General features: G+C 50.4%; 1 protein-coding gene across 1 annotated transcript in view; it reads left to right on the top strand.

Annotated features, from left to right (window-relative positions):
• Positions 1 to 2,812: 2,812 nt before the first annotated feature.
• Positions 2,813 to 26,343, top strand: part of LOC138447897 (afadin- and alpha-actinin-binding protein-like) — a 149,535-nt gene continuing 126,004 nt past the window's right edge. Inside the window, exon 1 of the mRNA XM_069604400.1 lies at positions 2,813 to 3,013. Within this exon, the coding sequence (XP_069460501.1) occupies positions 2,949 to 3,013 (65 nt within the window). The 5' untranslated portion in view covers positions 2,813 to 2,948. The remainder of the gene's footprint in view (positions 3,014 to 26,343) is intronic.

Here is a 26,343-nt window from a genome sequence, read left to right as displayed (position 1 = left end):
CCGCACGCCACCCCCTGAGCCTTCCTTCCCATGTGTTTATCCACTCACCCTGGCTCAGAGCGCTCTCAAGCCAGATAACCCCAGAGACGGGCCTGGCTTCTAGGCGCCCCTGAGCCACGACTCCCGGAGACAGCGGGTGCCACCCCTGTGCCCCAGGCAGGGCCCTGTGCAGAACAGGGCCCCAGCTAGTATCTTTCTTTCCGTTCACAGCAGGGGGTTCGACGGATGCACAGTTAGGGAGCTGTATGGGGGCAATTAACGTGGGGTAATGTCATGCTAGATGAGAGACCCTAACCGGAGCAACGACGGCCAATTATGCCGCTATAATGTACACAGAGTAACGACGCTCAATTATGCCGCTATAATGCACAGAGTAACAACGCTCAATTATGCCGCTTTAATGCACACAGAGTAACAACGTTCAATTATGCCACTATAATGCACGCAGAGTAAGGACGGTCAATTATGCCGTTATAATGCACACAGAGTAAGGACGCTCAATTATGCCGCTATAATGCACTGAGTAACAACGCGCACACAGAGTAACAACGCTCAATTATGCCGGTATAATGCACACAGAGTAACAACGCTCAATTATGCCGCTATAATACACACAGAGTAACGACGCTCAATTATGCCACTATAATGCACACAGAGTAAGGACGGTCAATTATGCCGCTATAATGTACACAGAGTAACGACGCTCAATTAAGCCGCTATAATGCACACAGAGTAAAGACGCTCAATTATGCCACTATAATGCACAGAGTAATGACGCTCAATTATGCCGCTATAATGCAGAGAGTAACAACGCTCAATTATGCCGCTATAATGCACACAGAGTAACAACGCTCAATTATGCCACTATAATGCACACAGAGTAAGGACGGTCAATTATGCCGCTATAATGTACACAGAGTAACGACGCTAAATTATGCCGCTATAATGCACACAGAGTAACAACGGTCAATTATGCTGCTATAATGCGCACAGAGTAAAGACGCTCAATTATGCCGCTATAATGCACACAGAGTAAGGACGCTCAATTATGCCGCTATAATGCACAGAGTAACAACGCGCACACAGAGTAACAACGCTCAATTATGCCGCTATAATGCACACAGAGTAACAACGCTCAATGATGCCGCTATAATACACACAGAGTAAGGACGCTCAATTATGCCGCTATAATGCACACAGAGTAAGGACGGTCAATTATGCCGCTATAATGCACACAGAGTAACAACGCTCAATTATGCCGCTATAATGCACACAGAGTAAAGACGCTCAATTATGCCGCTATAATGCACACAGAGTAAGGACGCTCAATTATGCCGCTATAATGCACATAGTAACAAGGCTCAATTATGCCGCTATAATGCACACAGAGTAACAACGGTCAATTATGCCACTATAATGCACACAGAGTAACAACGGTCAATTATGCTGCTATAATGCACACAGAGTAAAGACGCTCAATTATGCCGCTATAATGCATACAGAGTAAGGACGCTCAATTATGCCGCTACAATGCACAGAGTAACAACGCTCAATTATGCCGCTATAATGCACACAGAGTAACAACGGTCAATTATGCCACTATAATGCACACAGAGTAAGGACGCTCAATTATGCCGCTATAATGCACACAGAGTAACAACGGTCAATTATGCCACTATAATGCACACAGAGTAAGGACGCTCAATTATGCCGCTATAATGCACACAGAGTAACAACGCTCAATTATGCCGCTATAATGCACACAGAGTAACAACGGTCAATTATGCTGCTATAATGCACACAGAGTAAAGTCGCTCAATTATGCCGCTATAATGCAGAGTAACAACGCTCAATTAGGCCGCTATAATGCACACACAGAAACAACACTCAATTAAGCCACTATAATGCACACAGTGTAAGGACGGTCAATTATGCCACTATAATGCACACAGAGTAAGGACGGTCAATTTTGCCTCTATAATGCATACAGAGTAACGACGGTCCATTATGCCGCTGTAATGCACACCGTTGGGTTCATTAACACTTACCTATACAGTGAGTCTATGTCAAATCACTATGGGGGCGTTTTACAGCATTTTAGTAGTGGGGCGCCGGCTCCGTAACCACGTTCTATCACACACCCTTAGCCTCCATTACTCTTATCCCCTATTTCATCACCCCCATCTGTCTACCTGCCCAAAACCTAAGGTGGCAAAACGCCTCTTAATCTAGTAGGTGTCCCCCGGCCTTAGCACGGTACATTTTCCCGCAATAGCTGGGGGATTCGAGGGGGGCTCAGTACTTTATGATATGATGGGTCATTTATAACGCGCTTAATCACGAGAGGCTTCTAAGCACGGACCCGGGGATCGAACCAGTGTTGCTCCGTGTCGTCTTGCTTGCAAGGCGAGTGTGTTGCTCCTGAGCTATCCTCCCGAGACCAGCACAGCAGCGTTATTTGGGGGGCGGGGGCAGTGGCAGTGCCCTGATATAACGCCATGCTAACCGTGGATGGAATGGCTCCAGCGGGGAGGTGCAGGGGTCCTTGGCGGCCGGGCTTTAGGAGCAGGAAAGCCTATGGAATGAGCGTCTAATTTACATGCATGGGGCCTCCCAGCATGCACTGCCATGGGGGTGCTGTGTGCTGCCTCACACGGCTGCACCCCGCCATGCAGAAGGGGCAGCAGGCTGCACGATGGTGGCCAGGCCTGTGGGCACAGGCCCTGTGGGCACAGGCCCTGGCACCTCACGTCCCACCATAAGTATGGGGAGAGGTGCAGCGAGACTAGATCCCGGTGGAGCGGGTGCCTCGGTTCATGTCCAGTGTTACACTAAGCTGCTCTGCATGATTGACTGCATGATTGACAGGTGCCACTAGTCCCATTGTGTTGTGTTGTGTTGTGTTGGGAGCCATTCCACTGACCCTCGCGTGCCTCTTTCCTTGAAAGATGTCAAGGAACCCGCGCCTGGGGCGCCCCGCTCTGCAGAAGGAGCCCGTTATCAAACTGGACATGTGAGTAGAGAGGGCATGCATGCACAGTAGGTGCGTGTGGTGGGTTTACAGTGCAGGGCAAACAGGGCATCGAGAGCACTGTATGAACAAGTAGGGGCCGCAGTGGAAGGGAGGGGGGGGGGGCTGCCCAGTTTTGGCTGGGGTAGCGTGTACAATGGGGATCTATTTCAGGGTGCCCTGTACATTGGTTTGGGGGCGCTCTTGTTGTGTAGGTTTTGGGAGATGTGTGCATTTCGGTTTTGGGGTTGTGGCTGCCCACGCATTCGGAGTGGTGCTGAGGGCATACGCTGTGTGCAGGGCTCCCACGTTTCCTGTGGCTGTGCGTGAGCAGTCCACGCAGTCCTGCGTATGCTTGGACTTCTGGGACTTGTAGTGAATAAACGGAACGGGCTGGCCTTCTCGTGCATGGCCGGGAAACCTGGGAACTGTCTCGTGGGTGCTCTGCCCGTTTGAGGCACAGCGGTGTTGTCGCGACTGTGTGTGGAGGACGCAGAATCTGTGCATTTGCTGTGTCTTGAGCATAGTTCATGGCTACTCCTTGTGGCCCTCCAGATACTTTGGACTTCATCTCCCATCAGTTTCCCAGTTCCATTCGCGAGAAAGCCACTCAGAGAGGTTTTCTGGAAACTCTGGGAATTGTTTTTTTATTTCCCATTTTAAATTGTAGCCTACAAACCCCAGAATTCCAAGAAAAAGCGGCCCTGTGTGGCTCATTCATGCATGAACTTGGACATGTGAGAGCTCTGACATTTCAGCAGGGGGGTGTAGATTGTGTGGGGTAGGGTGCGCATAGGCTGGGTGTGTGGGGGATGAGTCTGCATAGCCTGGGTGTGTGGGGGAGGGAGTCTGCATAGGCTGGGTGTGTGGGGGAGGGAGTCTGCATAGGCTGGGTGTGTGGGGGAGGGAGTCTGCGTAGGCTGGGTGTGTGGGGGAGGGAGTCTGCGTAGGCTGGGTGTGTGGGGGAGGGAGTCTGCGTAGGCTGGGTGTGTGGGGGAGGGAGTCTGCGTAGGCTGGGTGTGTGGGGGAGGGAGTCTGCGTAGGCTGGGTGTGTGGGGGAGGGAGTCTGCGTCGGCTGGGTGTGTGGGGGAGGGAGTCTGCGTCGGCTGGGTGTGTGGGGGAGGGAGTCTGCATCGGCTGGGTGTGTGGGGGAGGGAGTCTGCATAGGTTGGGTGTGTGGGGGATGAGTCTGCATAGGTTGGGTGTGTGGGGGATGAGTCTGCATAGGTTGGGTGTGTGGGGGATGAGTCTGCATAGGTTGGGTGTGTGGGGGATGAGTCTGCATAGGTTGGGTGTGTGGGGGAGGGAGTCTGCATAGGTTGGGTGTGTGGGGGATGAGTCTGCATAGGTTGGGTGTGTGGGGGGGAGAGTCTGCATAGGCTGGGTGTGTGGGGGAGGGAGTCTGCATAGGCTGGGTGTGTGGGGGAGGGATTCTGCATAGGTTGGGTGTGTGGGGGGTGAGTATGCATAGGCTGGGTGTGTGGGGGGGAGAGTCGGGCATGGCGGCTGGGTGAGGGCTGCGTGGGGGGGGGGGGAGTCTGGGGGAAAACATGAAGTTAAATGCCAAGTCATCAACCATGCACAGGAGCATTTTGAACCACATCTCCATGGTGCCTTCGCCCACCGTCTGCCAGGGCTCTGCAAGTGTCGCCCATCTCCATGATGCCTTCGCCCACCGTCGGCCAGGGCTCTGCAAGTGTCACCCATCTCCATGGTGCCTTCGCCCACCGTCTGCCAGGGCTCTGCAAGTGTCACCCTTCTCCATTATGCCTCTGCCCACCGTCACCCATCTCCATGGTGCCTTCGCCCACCGTCTGCCAGGGCTCTGCAAGTGTCCCCCTTCTCCATGATGCCTCTGCCCACCGTCTGCCAGTGCTCTGCACGTGTCTGCACGTGTCACCCATCTCCATGATGCCTTTGCCCACCGTCTGCCAGGCCTCTGCAAGTGTCACCCTTCTCGATGATGCCTCTGCCCACCGTCTGCCAGGGCTCTGCAAGTGTCACCCATCTCCATGATGCCTCTTCCCACCGTCTGCCAGGGCTCTGCAAGTGTCACCCTTCTCCATGATGCCTCTGCCCACCGTCTGCCAGGGCTCTGCAAGTATCACCCATCTCCATGATGCCTTTGCCCACCGTCTGCCAGGCCTCTGCAAATGTCACCCTTCTCCATGATGCCTCTGCCCACCGTCTGCCAGGGCTCTGCAAGTGTCACCCATCTTCATGATGCCTTTGCCCACCGTCTGCCAGGGCTCTGCAAGTGTCACCCATCTTCATGATGCCTTTGCCCACCGTCTGCCAGGGCTCTGCAAGTGTCACCCATCTTCATGATGCCTTCGCCCACCGTCTGCCAGGGCTCTGCACGTGTCTGCATGTGTCACCCATCTCCATGATGCCTTTGCCCACCGTCTGCCAGGCCTCTGCAAGTGTCATCCTTCTCCATGATGCCTCTGCCCACCGTCTGCCAGGCCTCTGCAAGTGTCACCCGTCTCCATGATGCCTCTGCCCACCGTCTGCCAGGGCTCTGCAAGTGTCACCCACCCCCATGATGCCTCTGCCCACCGTCTGCCAGGGCTCTGCAAGTGTCACCCATCTCCATGATGCCTCTGCCCACCGTCTGCCAGGGCTCTGCACGTGTCTGCACTTGTCACCCATCTCCATGATGCCTTTGCCCACCGTCTGCCAGGCCTCTGCAAGTGTCACCCATCTCCATGATGCCTCTGCCCACCGTCTGCCAGGGCTCTGCACGTGTCTGCACGTGTCACCCATCTCCATGATGCCTTTGCCCACCGTCTTCCAGGCCTCTGCAAGTGTCACCCATCTTCATGATGCCTCTGCCCACCGTCTGCCAGGGCTCTGCAAGTGTCACCCATCTTCATGATGCCTTCGCCCACCGTCTGCCAGGGCTCTGCACGTGTCACCCATCTCCATGATGCCTTTGCCCACCGTCTGCCAGGCCTCTGCAAGTGTCACCCATCTCCATGATGCCTTTGCCCACCGTCTGCAAGTGTCACCCATCTCCATGATGCCTCTGCCCACCGTCTGCCAGGGCTCTGCAAGTGTCACCCTTCTCCATGATGCCTCTGCCCACCGTCTGCCAGGGCTCTGCAAGTGTCACCCATCTCAATGATACCTTTGTCCACCGTCTGCCAGGCCTCTGCAAGTGTCACCCTTCTCCATGATGCCTCTGCCCACCGTCTGCTAGGGCTCTGCAAGTGTCACCAATCTCCATGATGCCTTTGCCCACCGTCTGCCAGGGCTGTGCAAGTGTAAAAACAAATCTCCATGATGCCTCTGCCCACCGTCTGCCAGGGCTGTGCAAGTGTCACCCATCTCCATGATGCCTTTGCCCACCGTCTGTCAGGGCTCTGCAAGTGTTACCCATCTCCATGATGCCTCGGCCCACCGTCTGCCAAGGCTCTGCAAATGTCACCCATCTCCATGATGCCTCGGCCCACCGTCTGCCAGGGCTCTGCAAGTGTAAAGCTTTTCCATGTCGCTTGTGCCCACACATGTCCATTCTGGTGTCCCTGTATATGCCACTATTCCCTCATAAGCAAATACTCGTGATGCTTTGCCCAGCCAGGGGGGTGGAGATCCTTTAACATTCACATGATGCCAGTAATCCTACTATAAGAAAACCTGCCCATGCCGGCTCTGCCCAATGCACGCCGTATCCTCACGTAAGAGCAGGCTCCTGGTGTCTTTGCCTTCATTCCAGTAAAAAAAGCCACGCCACAGTAAGAAAACATGCCCTGGCTGGGTAGCTGGTAAGATAGTTCTGTGGGTTCAGCGTTTACTGCTGCAATTTGAGAGCGGTTTGCAGGTTCAAATCCCGGCAAGGCAAACTCAGCCTTTCATCCTTCTGAGGTCGATAAATGAGCACCAGCTTGGGTTGGGTCATTATATAAAATAGTTTTCTGTAGAATGCTTTGGCAAAAGCGCTATAAAAATGGCAAATCATTTACATGGTTCATTACACAACCCCCCCCCCTTATATAAGAACACTGTTGGGGAATGGGAGTAATGACAGTAATGCCCCCATCGCCAGTAAAGTCACACCACAGTAATAAAACATTGCCCCGCGGGCTGCAGAAATACCCCAACCCCCGCCTCTGTAAGAACACTTATGCTGCCTTCGACTCCAACACCAGTAAAACAAAGCCATGCCACAGTAAGGCAACACGTCCCCCCCTTTCCCATGTGAGAACACGCCTGTTGGCTTTGCCCTTAATGCCAGTCCACAAGCCATGCCACAGTAAAGCAACACGTCCCCCCCTTTCCCATGTGAGAACACGCCTGTTGGCTTTGCCCTTAATGCCAGTCCACAAGCCTTGCCACAGTAGAACCTAGACAGCCCCATTGCAGAACCCCCGCCCACACCAAACCCTCGTTCACATAACACTCAAGCTGGCTTCGCTTTTCCCAGAAATTCCAGTAAACATGCCATGCTCCTGGCAAAAGAATCTTCATACTCCAAAGCCACTGCTCGCCCCCCCCCTCTAAACATCTGGTCATACACACGCGCACTCGCCCATACACACGCACTGACACGCACACCCTTACCCGTTTCCCTCTGGACCCTCCCAGGCCCTCCCCTGTCTACACCTCTGCATCTCACAGGCTATTTAGTGAAACAAAGGAAGGCTAATCGTTGGGGGCACGGGCCAACTAAAAGCTGAGCCCAGAGGTTCTTCCACACAGAGGGTCTATTGATATCATCGCCTGGGCAGGCCTTTGTCCTCTGCACGCTTGCTGAGGCCCAGTCACAACCTGGCACAGGGGTGTATGTACATGCCCTGATCTGCGAGGTGAGGAGTGTGACAGCTTCTTGCCGTCTGAGCCCAGTCTGGGTGTCGCAGTAGAGGACTACCCCGCCCAAGCCTGGCACTGTCCTGGGTGTGTGGAGGGAGGTCTGCACAGGTTGGTGGCGTCGGGTGAGTGTGCGCAGGTTGGTGGCGTCGGGTGAGTGTGCGCAGGTTGGTGGTGCCGGGTGAGTGTGCGCAGGTTGGTGGTGCCGGGTGAGTAAGCGCAGGTTGGTGGTGTCGGGCAGTGTGTGAATAGGTTGGGTGTGTGGTCTGTACAGGTTTGGTGTGTGGGGGCGAATTTCTAGGTTTACATTGGGGGGCTGCATAGGTTGGGTGTGTGGGAGGGAGTGTCTGTGTAGGTTGGGTGTGAGGGAGGAGGGTGGCACGATAGTGTGTGCAGAGCTCACTGTTCTATGTGAGTGTTAGGCAGAATCATGTGCAGTACCCTTACGGACCACTACACACAATTAAGACTACAAGTGGTAATACAAGTTTTACCTTTGGTGCAAGCCTGTACTACTAAGTCAGAGTGGTAGCAGTGGTGGAGCAGCCAGGCTTATCTCAAGAGTATATGAGCAGTAGTAGAGATTACACAAAGGGACCACAATTACTGTGACTCAAGCAAACACTGACTCAAGGTTTCAGGTAGAAAAATATAAGTACATTTATTTTAAACCATCTGTTCATAAAACAATTCACTTTTATAAATTCAAAACCACACGTAAAATACACCACATACAACCAATTCCACTTGTCCCAGCAAATTCAAGGTAAGTACATTAGGACTTGACAGACCGGTGTTGCGATACTAACGCGTACCCGCAAATAGAAATACTCACGAAGTTAAAACACACTTTGTACTTTTAGAATTTCAAACAAGGCAAAAGTGGATGAAATCACAGGTAATACTTTTGTCTAGGCAAGGAAATCGGAGGACTCATTCAAAGGTACAGATTAAAGTCAATAGGCCGGCGCCAGTGTCAATGGAGCAGATGCTCAGTTGCCGAGGATCACACGTTGAACAGTTCGAGATTCGAGATGCCAAGAGTACTTAGATATTCTCAGATGGAAGGAAAAGTTATAAGAGGGAGGGAAGAAAGAACAAATCTTCATGGAGGAAAAGGGTTCACCCCGATTCCGGATGGTCAGTCGGAGAGAACAACCAAATGTGCACAGTACCTTATTCGTTGGAAAAAAGCGGGTCACACAGCAGTTGTTACTAGTAGTTCCTGCAGACTCGCGGTTCCTGCGGCTTCAGTCGTGGGGACAAGGACATCTGGAGCGATTTGCACTACCCAGGGATGAGGCCAGCAGCAGCGAAAGACAACTATGAATAAAGGTGCGCTCCTTTAAATCAAGAGAGGGCTCTTCTGATGGCTATCCGGACCACTACGGCACAGCAGTGATTTCGAACCAGGAGAGGATTCAGAAAGGGTGAGCTGGTTGATCCCACCAGGCTCAAGGGAAGAAGACTCCGGACTCTATCTTCTCTTGTCGTTGAAGTGTAGATAGCTCAGGACGGCAGCAAGGCTTCACCGGGACTCGGGGTTGCAGCAGCAGTCTTCTCCGCTTCTCTTCGGTTCTTTGCAGTTCCAGTGGCGACTCTGCCTTCTAGCCCAAGAGTCCTACCTTTTATGCCAAAATCTCCCATTCAAACAGCCTGGCTGTCAATCACTCAGCAGGGGGGGTTGTCCAGCCCGGACAACCAACGGCGAACAAAGGAGGCAAACCTGGTTTGCTGCGCAAAGAAAGACCCAAGAAGGATGTTAACAAAAAGAAATGGCGATTAAACCCAACCAGAACCGAAATAAAAATTATTTGGGCAAGCGGGTTTAAGTTCGAGGCTACTAAAATAGCCTAAAACGTTACCACGTTATGTAATATAACCGCGGTAGGAAAATTAGGGTAGGTACCACTGCCACCAGCCAAGTCTTAATGTTAAGGGAGCGAAACAATGCTCCAAGAGGCACAGATAAAAAGGGCTAAGAATTAACCCTTTCAATACTCCATATAAGATGCGGTGTACTGGGTCTGTGGTTAAGTGACTAAGTAAAGTTAATGGCAACTTTACTCTTTTCTGGGGGACAGTAGTCAGCCCCAGAAAACGGAGTTGGTGGGAAGTTTAAGAGACAACCCTGTGTCACTGCACTGAAGGTGCTGTGTAACACACCGAGTGGGGCTACTGAAATGGTGTACTCCAGAGTCCACAATCACAAAAACAGTATAAATGCACATGGCAAAACATGGATAAGAGTGGGGGAAAAGCTCACTCTCTTACCAGGTGGAAAAAATAAACTCCAGAAATCCAGCAAAGCTGCTGAGGGATTCACTAGGAGAGGGGAAATTAGCCATAGAATGAGAATTCTCCCTAACAGTGAGAAATCTACCCATCCCATTTTCTTGGAATTCTGGGAATTGTAGTTTAGGACTGCCGATCGCTGCATTCCAAGAAAAAGAACTGGCTGAATTTCCCACAATGGCCCGAGCAACGCGATAGCTCAGAGTGCTTGTAGTGTGTGCAGTGCTGGATAGTGTGTAGTATTTGTGCAGGGGGGGTTGGATTGTGTGCGTGCGTGTGTGGGGTTGGATTGTGTGCGTGCTTTTGTGGGGGGTTTGGATTGTGTGTGGAGGGGGGTGGATTAGATTGTCGGGGTTGAATTTTTGAACATTTTTTTTAGTCCTGCATTTCTATTTTCACATAATAGAACATTGATATACGATGTTCTTAAAACGACCTTATTAAAACAAATGTGTCATAAATTCATTTTACTTGTTGTAACCAGTCTCTGGGTTTTCCAACTCAGTACAATACTACATCTTTAAATTAGTCCAGAGCTTTTAGTGCTTTTATGAGTTCCACAGATAGAAATGTTTCGTGACACTAGGAGAGTCTTTCTGTTTGAAGCCACTCCTCATTATGGACAAAGCGACACAAGGAAGACCTGGTACAGCTTTCCCTGATTCCACATCCATGCCGTGTATCCATGTCGGTACAGCTTTCCCTGATTCCACATCCATGCCGTGTATCCATGTCGGTACAGCTTTCCCTGATTCCACATCCATGCCGTGTATCCATGTCTATATAGCTTTCCCTGATTCCACATCCATGCCCTGTATCCATGTCGGTACAGCTTTCCCTGATTCCACATCCATGCCGTGTATCCATGTCGGTACAGCTTTCCCTGATTACACATCCATGCCGTGTATCCATGTCGGTACAGCTTTCCCTGATTCCACATCCATGCCGTGTATCCATGTCGGTACAGCTTTCCCTGATTCCACATCCATGCCGTGTATCCATGTCGGTACAGCTTGCCCTGATTCCACATCCATGCCGTGTATTCATGTCGGTACAGCTTTCCCTGATTCCACATCCATGCCGTGTATCCATGTCGGTACAGCTTTCCCTGATTCCACATCCATGCCGTGTATCCATGTCGGTAGAGCTTTCCCTGATTCCACATCCATGGCGTGTATCCATGTCGGTACAGCTTTCCCTGATTCCACATCCATGCCGTGTATCCATGTCGGTACAGCTTTCCCTGATTCCACATCCATGCCGTGTATCCATGTCGGTACAGCTTTCCCTGATTACACATCCATGCCGTGTATCCATGTCGGTACAGCTTTCCCTGATTCCACATCCATGCCGTGTATCCATGTCGGTACAGCTTTCCCTGATTCCACATCCATGCCGTGTATCCATGTCGGTACAGCTTTCCCTGATTCCACATCCATGCCGTGTATCCATGTCGGTACAGCTTGCCCTGATTCCACATCCATGCCGTGTATCCATGTCGGTACAGCTTTCCCTGATTCCACATCCATGCCGTGTATCCATGTCGGTACAGCTTTCCCTGATTCCACATCCATGCCGTGTATCCATGTCGGTACAGCTTTCCCTGATTCCACATCCATGCCGTGTATCCATGTCGGTACAGCTTTCCCTGATTCCACATCCATGCCGTGTATCCATGTCGGTACAGCTTTCCCTGATTCCACATCCATGCCGTGTATCCATGTCGGTACAGCTTTCCCTGATTCCACATCCATGCCGTGTATCCATGTCGGTACAGCTTTCCCTGATTCCACATCCATGCCGTGTATCCATGTCGGTACAGCTTTCCCTGATTCCACATCCATGGCGTGTATCCATGTCGGTATAGCTTTCCCTTATTCCACATCCATGGCGTGTATCCATGTCGGTACAGCTTTCCCTGATTCCACATCCATGCCGTGTATCCATGTCGGTACAGCTTTCCCTGATTCCACATCCATGCCGTGTATCCATGTCGGTACAGCTTTCCCTGATTCCACATCCATGCCATGTATCATGTTGGTATAGCTTTCCTATAGCTTTCCCTGATTCCACACACATCCATGTCGGTACAGCTTTCCCTGATTCCACATCCATGCCGTGTATCCATGTAGGTACAGCTTTCCCTCATTCCACATCCATGCCGTGTATCCATGTAGGTACAGCTTTCCCTCATTCCTCATCCATGCCGTGTATCCATGTCGGTACAGCTTTCCCTCATTCCTCATCCATGCCGTGTATCCATGTCGGTACAGCTTTCCCTGATTCCACATCCATGCCGTGTATCCATGTCGGTACAGCTTTCCCTGATTCCACATCCATGCCGTGTATCCATGTCGGTACAGCTTTCCCTGATTCCACATCTATGCCGTGTATCCATGTCGGTATAGCTTTCCCTGATTCCACATCCATGCCGTGTATCCATGTCGGTACAGCTTTCCCTGATTCCACATCCATGTCTATATAGCTTTCCCTGATTCCACATCCATGGCGTGTATCCATGTCGGTACAGCTTTCCCTGATTCCACATCCATGCCGTGTATCCATGTCGGTATACCTTTCCCTTATTCCACATCCATGCCGTGTATCCATGTCGGTACAGCTTTCCCTGATTCCACATCCATGTCTATATAGCTTTCCCTGATTCCACATCCATGGCGTGTATCCATGTCGGTACAGCTTTCCCTGATTCCACATCCATGCCGTGTATCCATGTCGGTACAGCTTTCCCTGATTCCACATCCATGCCGTGTATCCATGTCTATATAGCTTTCCCTGATTCCACATCCATGCCGTGTATCCATGTCGGTACAGCTTTCCCTGATTCCACATCCATGCCGTGTATCCATGTCGGTACAGCTTTCCCTGATTCCACATCCATGCCGTGTATCCATGTCGGTACAGCTTTCCCTCATTCCACATCCATGCCGTGTATCCATGTCGGTACAGCTTTCCCTCATTCCACAGCCATGCAGTGTATCCATGTCGGTATAGCTTTCCTATAGCTTTTCCTGATTCCACATCCATGCCGTGTATCATGTTGGTATAGCTTTCCCTGATTCCACATCCATGCCGTGTATCATGTTGGTATAGCTTTCCTATAGCTTTCCCTGATTCCACATCCATGCCGTGTATCCATGTCAGTATAGCTTTCCCTTATTCCACATCCATGCCGTGTATCCATGTCGGTACAGCTTTCCCTGATTCCACATCCATGCCGTGTATCCATGTCGGTACAGCTTTCCCTGATTCAACATCCATGCCCTGTATCCATGTCGGTATAGCTTTCCCTGATTCCGCATCCATGCCCTGTATCCATGTCGGTATAGCTTTCCCTGATTCCACATCCATGTCCGTACAGCTTTCCCTGATTCCACATCCATGCCATGTATCATGTTGGTATAGCTTTCCTATAGCTTTCCCTGATTCCACATCCATGCCGTGTATCCATGTCGGTACAGCTTTCCCTGATTCCACATCCATGCCGTGTATCCATGTCGGTACAGCTTTCCCTGATTCCACATCCATGCCATGTATCATGTTGGTATAGCTTTCCTATAGCTTTCCCTGATTCCACACACATCCATGCTGTGTATCCATGTCGGTACAGCTTTCCCTGATTCCACATCCATGCCGTGTATCCATGTAGGTACAGCTTTCCCTCATTCCACATCCATGCCGTGTATCCATGTCGGTACAGCTTTCCCTGATTCCACATCCATGCCGTGTATCCATGTCGGTACAGCTTTCCCTGATTCCACATCCATGCCGTGTATCCATGTCGGTACAGCTTTCCCTGATTCCACATCCATGCCGTGTATCCATGTCGGTACAGCTTTCCCTGATTCCACATCCATGCCGTGTATCCATGTCGGTACAGCTTTCCCTCATTCCACATCCATGCCGTGTATCCATGTCGGTACAGCTTTCCCTGATTCCACATCCATGCCGTGTATCCATGTTGGTATAGCTTTCCCTTATTCCAAATCCATGCCGTGTATCCATGTCGGTACAGCTTTCCCTGATTCCACATCCATGCTGTGTATCCATGTCTATATAGCTTTCCCTGATTCCACATCCATGCCGTGTATCCATGTCGGTACAGCTTTCCCTTATTCCACATCCATGCCGTGTATCCATGTCGGTACAGCTTTCCCTGATTCCACATCCATGCCGTGTATCCATGTCGGTACAGCTTTCCCTGATTCCACATCCATGCCGTGTATCCATGTCTATATAGCTTTCCCTGATTCCACATCCATGCCGTGTATCCATGTCGGTACAGCTTTCCCTGATTCCACATCCATGCCGTGTATCCATGTCGGTACAGCTTTCCCTGATTCCACATCCATGCCGTGTATCCATGTCGGTACAGCTTTCCCTCATTCCACATCCATGCAGTGTATCCATGTCGGTATAGCTTTCCTATAGCTTTCCCTGATTCCACATCCATGCCGTGTATCATGTTGGTATAGCTTTCCCTGATTCCACATCCATGCCGTGTATCATGTTGGTATAGCTTTCCTATAGCTTTCCCTGATTCCACATCCATGCCGTGTATCCATGTCGGTATAGCTTTCCCTTATTCCACATCCATGCCGTGTATCCATGTCGGTACAGCTTTCCCTTATTCCACATCCATGCCGTGTATCCATGTCGGTACAGCTTTCCCTGATTCCACATCCATGCCGTGTATCCATGTCGGTACAGCTTTCCCTGATTCAACATCCATGCCCTGTATCCATGTCGGTATAGCTTTCCCTGATTCCACATCCATGTCGGTACAGCTTTCCCTGATTCCACATCCATGCCATGTATCATGTTGGTATAGCTTTCCTATAGCTTTCCCTGATTCCACATCCATGCCGTGTATCCATGTCGGTACAGCTTTCCCTGATTCCACATCCATGCCGTGTATCCATGTCGGTACAGCTTTCCCTCATTCCACATCCATGCAGTGTATCCATGTCGGTACAGCTTTCCCTGATTTCACATCCATGCCGTGTATCCATGTCGGTACAGCTTTCCCTGATTCCACATCCATGCCGTGTATCCATGTCGGTACAGCTTTCCCTGATTCAACATCCATGCCCTGTATCCATGTCGGTACAGTTTTCCCTGATTCCACATCCATGCCGTGTATCCATGTCGGTACAGCTTTCCCTTATTCCACATCCATGCCATGTATCATGTTGGTATAGCTTTCCCTGATTCCACATCCATGCCGTGTATCATGTTGGTACAGCTTTCCCTGATTCCACATCCATGCCGTGTATCATGTTGGTACAGCTTTCCCTGATTCCACATCCATGCCCTGTATCCATGTCGGTATAGCTTTCCCTGATTCCACATCCATGCTGTGTATCCATGTCGGTACAGCTTTCCCTGATTCCACATCCATGGCGTGTATCCATGTCGGTACAGCTTTCCCTGATTCCACATCCAGGCCGTGTATCCATGTCGGTACAGCTTTCCCTGATTCCACATCCAGGCCGTGTATCCATGTCGGTACAGCTTTCCCTGATTCCACATCCAGGCCGTGTATCCATGTCGGTACAGCTTTCCCTGATTCCACATCCATGCCGTGTATCCATGTCGGTACAGCTTTCCCTGATTCCACATCCATGCCGTGTATCCATGTCGGTACAGCTTTCCCTCATTCCACATCCATGCAGTGTATCCATGTCGGTACAGCTTTCCCTGATTCCACATCCATGCCGTGTATCCATGTCGGTACAGCTTTCCCTGATTCCACATCCATGCCGTGTATCCATGTCGGTACAGCTTTCCCTGATTCCACATCCATGCCGTGTATCCATGTCGGTACAGCTTTCCCTGATTCCACATCCATGCCCTGTATCCATGTCGGTACAGTTTTCCCTGATTCCACATCCATGCCCTGTATCCATGTCGGTACAGCTTTCCCTTATTCCACATCCATGCCGTGTATCATGTTGGTATAGCTTTCCCTGATTCCACATCCATGCCGTGTATCATGTTGGTACAGCTTTCCCTGATTCCACATCCATGCCATGTATCATGTTGGTATAGCTTTCCCTGATTCCACATCCATGCCGTGTATCATGTTGCTATAGCTTTCCTATAGCTTTCCCTTATTCCACATCCATGCCGTGTATCCATGTCGGTACAGCTTTCCCTGATTCCACATCCATGCCGTGTATCCATGTCGGTACAGCTTTCCCTGATTCCACATCCATGTCGGTACAGCTTTCCCTGATTCCACATCCATGCCCTGTATCCATGTCGGTACAGCTTTCCCTGATTCCACATCCATGCCCTGTATCCATGTCGGTATAGCTTTCCCTGATTCCACATCCATGCTGTGTATCCATGTCGGTACAGCTTTCCCTGATTCCACATCCATGGCGTGTATCCATGTCGGTACAGCTTTCCCTGATTCCACATCCAGGCCGTGTATCCATGTCGGTACAGCTTTCCCTGATTCCACATCCAGGCCGTGTATCCATGTCGGTACAGCTTTCCCTGATTCCACATCCAGGCCGTGTATCCATGTCGGTACAGCTTTCCCTGATTCCACATCCAGGCCGTGTATCCATGTAGGTACAGCTTTCCCTGATTCCACATCCATGCCGTGTATCCATGTCGGTACAGCTTTCCCTGATTCCACATCCATGCCTTGTATCCATGTCGGTACAGCTTTCCCTGATTCCACATCCATGCCGTGTATCCATGTCGGTACAGCTTTCCCTGATTCCACATCCATGCCCTGTATCCATGTCGGTATAGCTTTCCCTGATTCCACATCCATGTCGGTACAGCTTTCCCTGATTCCACATCCATGCCGTGTATCCATGTCGGTATAGCTTTCCCTGATTCCACATCCATGCCGTGTATCCATGTCGGTATAACTTTCCCTGATTCCACATCCATGGCGTGTATCCATGTCGGTACAGCTTTCCCTGATTCCACATCCATGGCGTGTATCCATGTCGGTACAGCTTTCCCTGATTCCACATCCATGCCGTGTATCCATGTCGGTACAGCTTTCCCTGATTCCACATCCATGCCGTGTATCCATGTCGGTACAGCTTTCCCTGATTCCCCATCCATGCCGTGTATCCATGTCGGTACAGCTTTCCCTGATTCCACATCCATGCCGTGTATCCATTTCTATATAGCTTTCCCTGATTCCACATCCATGCCGTGTATCCATGTCGGTACAGCTTTCCCTGATTCCACATCCATGCCGTGTATCCATGTCGGTACAGCTTTCCCTGATTCCACATCCATGCCGTGTATCCATGTCGGTATAGCTTTCCCTTTCTAGAACTTTAATAATGTGATGGAGAAACTGCAATAAGTTCCATTACGGCTCTTCATTTAACTTGATATTTGGTCCATCTTGGCTTTTAACCTACTTTCCACCAACATCGTATGTGGGTGTGGCTTTAATGGAATAGACTGTGTTGAGGGACCATCTGGTACTGACCCCTTTTTTGGTCGAGTTACAGAACCTCATGTTAGTCTTAGCAGGTTAACCAGTAAATCATTTCTAGCTGCATAGGCCCTTATCACAGTTAATGGGTGTTGATTACCGCGAGGCGTAAAACCGAAGATCTCGTCAGCATACTTCAACTGATTTTACGGGATCCAATCCTGGACTGGCTAAAGCATGCTGTGCACCAGGACCCGCAACCAGTCCATTGAGCTGGGGTTTGCCCAATATCACTTGAAGGTAAGATAGCAGCACTCGTGAGATGGATAGGGGTGCTGATTAATACTCAAATTAATTATACTCAAACACCAAACCAATAATGACAACTCAATGGTTTGGCAAAGGGAGTCCGTTTAATGACACGTACAAAAAACGGGGAGTCTCATGAATATCAGCGAATGCGTGATCTTCTCTCTCGCTTCACAACTCCAACGAACTTCATAAAAACACATCATTCATACTAAAAATTTGTCATCACTGACGTGCAACGCTTAAAAGTTGGCATGCAATTCTATTGGCTCAGGAAAGTTTAATATAGGTACTAAATCTGTATATGGTAACAGAGTGAGGGGATTGGGTAAACACTGTCAGATGGGGCATCGTAGCCCTTCCTTGAAAATTGCTACTATAGACGTCACTAAAAGGACAACGTCTCATTGGTTCTACTAACAATAGGACCCTAGATTACTTGGTGTATTATGATTGGGTTGGCACCAACCCCACTCATACTTTTCCACTTGGCTTAGCAGCACGCAGAATGGTCGGCCAGGTGCAGGGTGCCCACTAGCTCCCCCGGCCTTCCTCCAGTCCTTGCTACAATCAATCATCACTTTAGTGGCCATGTGTAAATTATTTCACTGTGGTTGGCCTCGAGACTGCATCTCCTGCCTAGAAGAGTTCTGATATCTTCGCCTGGCCTGCTGCCATGCGTAGGTGTGACGGCTGGCCGTGTGATTCAGACACCGTTAATTTGCCTCTTCATGTAATTCGTGTATCTGATTTTCACTTTACCCACCACCTGCCTTTGGCTTCTTATCTTGACCTTTCTGAGCAGGATATTGTGCTCCTTGCTTCATTAATTGTAGCTACTGTTCATGTATTTTAGCTGATATGACCTTGGTGTTTCTGGCACGATTTGCCTCTGCTGAGTTTCATTCTTCTTTTTATTCTCGATTTGTTAAATATGAAGCTCTCCTTGTGTGGCCTTTAGTAACCTTTGGTTATTTCTGCTTCTTATGCAAAGTGGAAGTATGATTATATATCGTGCCTCTTGAGGTAGATCTGTATAGGTGGCGCTTGCCGCAATCTGTCTTCTACTAAGCATAGCAAGCCGTGTGTTTCTTGCGGTTCCAAGCATATGCACATGAGTAAACTGGTTGAATATCTTTGTCATGCTTACAGCTTAAGCTTCTTACATTTGACATCGTCCTTTCACTTTAGGTTCGCAATGTCCTTTATTCATGGCGTTTCGTCTCTTTACGTCCTTCTCTGGTCGTCTCTTCTATATGTGAGTCAGTCCGGGTTCTTGTGTCGTCACCATTCGTCTTCCATGAAGACCTTGGTTTCTTCAGGGATTGTACTCAGATGATCTTCATTTCGTTTCATTGGTTGATATGGTTTTCTCAATGGGTACTTTACTGTCCATGGTTTCTTAGGTATAGGTACTTCAATAGGTGCTGTTCTTCTAATAGGTACTGGGCAGAGCCCTGCTGCGGCTCTGTTGGTTTATTTGCGCCTCGTATGTCGCATATTTCGGCGTGAACGTTCCTGGTACTTCAAAATGGATGGTTGGAGTGCGGGCTGTACTTGGGACCTCCACTACACTGCTCATACCACGCCTCGTTTAGATCAGCTCCTCTCTCTGTATTTATTGGACTTGAGGTGTCCCTGAGCGTTTAGTCTAAAAAGAAAGGTTGTCTTGATGCAAATCAATATTGCTAAGAGGCCAGGGGGAATGCCCCAAGTTCTTAATTTCTCCCACAAGTGACTTCTATTTATGGTTTCAAAAGCTTTTGAAAGATCAATAATAATGTATTTCATATATAGCCCTGCACACCCGTAGGCCTCAGAGCGCCCAAATAACCGAAGACCTTATTACCCACAGAGTGGTATTCATTTTATCGACCCGGAGAGATGAAAGGCTGAGTTGACCTTGCCAGGATTCGAACCTGCCACAGCAGGCTGCACACAGATATCCGGGATGAGTGCTTCGCATGCTGTGCTATCTGACCGGCTAGGGGAATTGACCACTTTCCAGGAATTCTCCTGCAACATATTTACTATTAGGCCATTTAGGGGGGTCACATGCCTCTTCTGAAGCCGATTTGAGATTTGACTGATACCATTCGTTCCGGCCCAACATTCTAACTCTTCGAGAACAACCGAGCAAAGATCTTGCTGTCAGCATCAAGTAGGGTGATCAGACGATAGTTGGTAGGATCCTTGTAAATTGGAATGATTACTGCAGTTTTCCAGCTCTCCGGGAAACGCTTCTGGAAGATAATATTTTGCAGGAGAATAATCATTGCCCAGAATGCTGAGTCTGCTTTGAGGATTGAATTAGTGGCGCCATTTGGTTCTGCTGCGCTCGCTGTAGAGGCTTTTTAAAATCAAATTTGCAACCACCTCCAGAGGCGGATTCAAGGAGAAGGGACATTGAGAGGCACGCGGACGTGAGTCCTAAGATGTGTGCCCCAAGAAGCCCCCGTCTCGGACTTTCCCATTATTAACCAAAGACCAAAAATTACGTCTTTCCAGCATTATTTCCCCCCGTCTTTGTAATTTTAAGTATCTATTTGATTTGTTCAAATTCTGCTCTGACGAGTTTTATTTTAAAACAGGTTTTATTAGAATTCTCATGTAAATACCTGTATATTATACAGTCCTATGCATATTACATTTTGGCATTGATGAAGTTAGTCTACCTATGCGTGTTCCCCAACATGCCTCGATTTCCCTCCCCCCTTTGTTGCCATGGTATAATTTATTTTTAGACTTTGCCCTTAGCTGTTCACGGTGTTGAATAGGTAGTAGTGTTTGTAGGGGTTCATATTCCTTCTTCGTGACTGATGTGGGTGGAGCCAAACAGTCTGTGTCCTAGTATTCCATGCTGTTGTGTCACTGTGTGCTGCGCGTCTCCAGGCTGTCGTTTCAGCCAGTGCCCAGTCCTCGATATTGGGGCCATTTGCAGAGTTCCACGTCATTGCTATTCTGCGCTTAGCTAGTATAAACGCTAAAGCCTTCATCTTGGATTTATAGTGTGTGTCGGGGGCGCGTAAAGCGGCCAAGCATGCAGGCAGAGGGCGTCAGTTGGTTCTAGTTGAGGCCTCCTCTATTCATTTTATCTGCTAATTCTTCCCAATATTTCTGTATGTTGGGGCATGACTAGAACATGTGTAGCATATCAGCTTCCGTGTTTGTGAATCTAGGGCAGTGGTCTTCAAACCTTTTTGGCCTGGGCCCCGCCTGAGCAGATTTGGGCAGGCCTGCCCCCCCAAATGCCAAATGGACAATATGTACAAATGGCTATGAATTATTGCACACGTCACCGCACCCTACTCTCAGTATAGTCCCTGGGCTCCCCCACCTGCTCCCACCGCTATCCCATGGCTTCTGCCCATCCTGCTCCCAACACAGTCCCTGGGCTCCTCATCCCACTCCTACCCAGACCCTGGGCTCTCCCCACCCTGCTCCCACCGCTATCCCATGGCTCCCGCCCATCCTGCTCCCAACACAGTCCCTGGGCTCCTTCATTCCACTCCTACCCAGACCCTGGGCTCTCCCCACCCTGCTCCCACCGCTATCCCATGGCTCCCGCCCATCCTGCTCCCAACACAGTCCCTGGGCTCCTTCATTCCAATCCTACCCAGACCCTGGGCTCTCCCCACCCTGCTCCCACCGCTATCCCATGGCTCCCGCCCATCCTGCTCCCAACACAGTCCCTGGGCTCCTTCATTCCACTCCTACCCAGACCCTGGGCTCTCCCCACCCTGTTCCCACCGCTATCCCATGGCTCCCGCCCATCCTGCTCCCAACACAGTCCCTGGGCTCCTTCATTCCACTCCTACCCAGACCCTGGGCTCTCCCCACCCTGCTCTCACTGCTATCCCAGTGCTCCCAACACAGTCCCTGGGCTCTCCCCACCCCATCACAGACCCTGGGCTCTCCCCACCCTGCTCCCACCGCTATCCCATGGCTCCCGCCCATCCTGCTCCCAACACAGTCCCTGGGCTCCTTCATTCCACTCCTACCCAGACCCTGGGCTTTCCCCACCCTGCTCCCACCGCTATCCCATGGCTCCCGCCCATCCTGCTTCCAACACAGTCCCTGAGCTCCTTCATTCCACTCCTACCCAGACCCTGGGCTCTCCCCACCCTGCTCCCACCGCTATCCCATGGCTCCCGCCCATCCTGCTCCCAACACAGTCCCTGGGCTCCTTCATTCCACTCCTACCCAGCCCCTGGGCTCTCCCCACCCTGCTCTCACTGCTATCCCAGTGCTCCCAACACAGTCCCTGGGCTCTCCCCACCCCATCACAGTCCCTGTGCTCTCCCCACCCTGCTCCCACCACTTTCCCATGGCTCCCGTCGATCCTGCTCCCACCACAGTCCCTGGGCTCCCCCACCCCACGCCAGACCCTGGGCTCCCCCACCCCTTTCCCAACACAGCCTGAGGGCCAGTTAAGTGAAAGTGCATTAATATTTCCCACAAAAATGCCATAGCGGCCGAGCGCAGTGAGGGAGCCCGAACCAATCGATGGGTTCGTGGGGGGGGATTTCGGCATGTGAATTCTTTTTAAATAATCGCTAAAATGTTGCATTTAAGAGCATACTTAAAAAAATGGGTAAAAAGCCAGTTTGCAATTGGTGCTGGGGGGCCATGGGGGAAAGCATGGGAGTTTTGACTGGACATCTGTGGTAGATACCATAAAATAGCATCGCTGTCCCCTGGGCTCCAGCGCCTCGGAAGGAGTGCTGATTTTGGCTGGTGGGGATTGTGCAACAAATGCATTTTTAAAATGCATTTGTTGTACAACCCTCCCCCCACCCCCTTTTTATCCCCCACTCCAAAATCAGCTCAATGGACCAAAACACCTACACACAGCAATCACTCTCATTCATACGAGCACCCATCACCATACACTCCCTTGTAACGCAAGCCTACACGCATCCATACACATTTACATAAAAAATAAATGAACATAAACGTACCTTCTGCAGGGGCCAGCGCATGAGTGCTGAAATGCCTGGCTCCAGGTTGCCCTGTCCGTATGTGGGAGGCGGCGCAGGAGCTCCCCCTCACGCACACCGACATGCAGTGCACCAGCCAGCATTTCCAATGTGATATGCAAGGCTGGCGAAGCAAAACACACCCAGCGTTGCATGGCTCGGTAATCATGTGCAGCTGGGGAACTGAACCGTCGAAGGGAAACGGTGTTTCTCTTTTACAGTTCAGCCAGCCCAGGAGCACTCCCTCAGCTGGAAAAAGCAGCTGAGGGAGTGCTCAGTGTTTCACTGGGCTGGCTCCTCAGCTCCTCCATAATGGGTGAGGGGGCCACTGGGTGGACGCCCACTTGCCCTTTATGGATATGATATGGCATTTATAACGTGCCTATGCACAAGTGTTTCAAGGCGTGATGAGGTAAGAGGTTGGGGGGAACAGAGGGAGGACAGACAACGATCCTACTAGGCCAGGTGTCATTCAGATCGCGCAAGTGCATGGGAAGGGGGGAAAGGAGAAGTGCGCAGGGGAAGGGAGAGGGGAAAGTGCAGTACATGGGAAAGTGGAATAAATAAGATAAATAAACGGCCAGCTGGTGGCAAGTGCAAGAGAGTGCAGGCGTAAGTGCTGGAAGGGGGACTGAAGGGATACAGAAAAAACAGTCCCCAAGTGCAGGGGTTGCCAGGGAGGCAGTGCAGGTGGGCAGTTGACAGGGCCAGAGATCAGAAAGGGTGGCCAGGTAGCCAGTGCAATTTAGGGCAGGAGTTCAGCAGGGGAGGGGAGGAGAGAAAGAAGCAAAGAGGAAGGTTTTGAGGTGTTTCCGGAACCAGAGATGGTTCTCCTCGAGTTTCAGGGAGGCAGGAAGGCTGTTCCAGAGAGAGGCCCCTGCCGAAGAGAGTGATCTGCCACCAACTCGTTGCTTGGAGAAGCGACTGACCCTGAGGGAGTTGGAGGCAGAAGAGCGAAGAGCTCGAGAGGGAATATCTTTAGGAAGAGAGAGTTGAAGGTATTGCGGCCCCAGACCCCAGAAGGCCTTGTGTACAATGCGGAGGGTTTTGAATTTAATCCTCGTAGCCACTGGGAGCCAGTGCAGAGATGTCAGTCCTGGAGAGATACGATCCCAGGGCTTGAGGCGAAGGACAAGTCTCGCAGTCCTGTTCTGGATAAGTTGCAGAGGGCAGAGAGTGGAGGCAGGAAGATTTAGATAGAGGCTGTTGCAGTAGTCCAGCTTAGATAGGACCAGGGCTCTGGAGACAGAGCTTCTGGGGCAAGGAGAGGAAAGGAAGAATATCGCTGAGGAGGTGCAGCTGGTAGTGACTTTTTAGAGACGTCAGAGATGTGAGGGGAGAAGGAGAGTGCAGAGTCGAAGATGACCCCGAGGTTTTTAGCCTTGCAGGTGGGAGTGGGCGGAGGACCACGAGAGGCCAGCCAGAGAGCTGTAGGGAAGGAGGGAGTGGGTGTGCCGATGAGTAGAATCTCAGTCTTACTGGCATTAAGGCAGAGGTTGTTGGCGGCACACCATTCCTGGATGGCAGACAGTCGGAGATGAGGGAAGGAGAGGAGGACGAGGGTAGCCTGGAAATGAGCTGGGTATCATCCGCATAGCACTGAAAGTTGGGGCAGAGAGCGGTGATCTAACCTCTCTCCCTGGCTGTTCAACCAATACCTGGCACTCCTTGCCCACTGCATCCCTGGGGGACACCACATGTAGAGAAAAAGATGTTGGAGAGGAAGGACCCAAGTTGGACCTCGGAGGGTCGGTCGGAGAGGAAAGAAGTCAGCCACGCCAGAGCCTGGCCAGTGATACCCAGGTAATCACGGAGATGGTTGAGCAGGATGGCATGGTTGACAGTGTCAAAGGCAGAAGAGAGATCAAGCAAGATGAGAACGCCTCCAGGCTTGGACTGGCCTATTGGGCAATAGGGCGATGCCCGTACCAAAAATGCTAGTGTAGGCCAATCAAAATGGGTCACTATTTTTGTCCAATGTGTGTCAGTTTGATGGGCTACTTCACTATGTAGCTAGTAGTTTTGACCATTGTTGCTGGATAAATATTCTTTAAATATCACAATTTGCTTACATTTTAACAATAAACGCCCCTTTGGATACTATTCAAACAGTTTGTGACTAAAGGAATGAATATCCATTTGCAACTGCGGGCCACTTTTTCATTGGTGCCTGAGACAGTTGTATGGTCCAGTCCGACCATGTGAGCCGCCCCTGCCCATTTCCTCCAACCTAAGAAAAAAAGAGTTTATTTATTTTTAACATTTCATGCTGGGCTCTCGCGTTCCCCCCCTGGTGGGGGGCGAGCCCCACAGCTTGAAGAGCTCTGATCTAGGGCAATGTTGTTGGGTTGGCCCTGGAAATCTGGATATTCTAAGACGAGTTGGGTACGATCTGTGTTACGAACAGTTGATCAATTGTAGCCTGGCGTTCCAGGACACTTTCTTATATCGCAATATCTCAGACCAGCGTTTGTCCTGGAATGGTTCCCCTAGGTCTTTTTCCCATTTGGTCCTTATAGCCCAGTCTGTGGGGGGGGGAGGGTTTGGCTGGTTAGGAGAAAACTATATAGCATGGAGATCATTTTGTTTTCCGTTGGCGATGTCGCATAAGGTATCGATTATAGTGTCTCTATTATCCGACTATACGTTGGCCATCTGCGTGCAATGGCTTTCCTGATGGTGCCATACAATAGTTATTGGCCATGGTTAAGGCCCGTGTTATCTACTAGTTCCTGAAAGGGTGTAAAAGTAGCTGATTCTGGCAATACCCTTCGGAGCCACAGTTGGGCTTGGGTTGCCAATGAGATCAGTGACGTTTAGGGGATTTTCATGGATTTGAGTTTAATAAGTGCTAACGCTGGTTCCATATTTGTATTCCCAGCAGTATAAGGTATGAATGCTGTCCAGGGTAAGTTTCTTTGCACCATGATAACTCCATGCTCGCAGTACAGTACTGCATGTTTCTGAATAGAGCAGGTCTATCTATCTTTATACTGGCCACTACTGCTGAAATGCCACCTTGCCAATGATAGATCGCTCATGCTGCGCAGTATATTCTGGTTCGCATGCACTCTTACTTTGACACTGTGCTCATCCAAGAAGTACTACGACTCCAATGTGTATTACCCTCTACTGATTATATTATGCTGAATATCTCCAGGATGCTGCCATTATGTTTCTAGCTGCACTAGTGTTCACGTAGCCTAACATGCTCCTGGCTGTACGTACCTTGGATTGACACGCAACGCCCTTATGTTAATGCAGTCTTATTTGGGGAATGACCCACACCGGACCTCTAACGTCTAGATCTTAATGTACTGCCTGCACGTCGGCGCAACCTCACGTTGGACGCACTGCACTGAATAATCGTTAAAGTTGAATCAAGTGCCATCTCTGCTCGTTACCACCTCGCTGTACTACTAGTCTTCCTCTGCTACTCTCTCAACTACACTTGGTGTTATACTGCATTAGGTCTGTTCCTGCACCTCACCTTTGGCCCCCATCTT

The sequence above is a fragment of the Ambystoma mexicanum genome, chromosome 3q (assembly GCF_040938575.1).
Source record: "Ambystoma mexicanum isolate Mex_15411 chromosome 3q, UKY_AmexF1_1, whole genome shotgun sequence".
Taxonomy (NCBI): domain Eukaryota; kingdom Metazoa; phylum Chordata; class Amphibia; order Caudata; family Ambystomatidae; genus Ambystoma; species Ambystoma mexicanum.
Note: the sequence above shows the minus strand (reverse complement) of the source record. Positions and strands in the feature narration are given on the sequence as shown.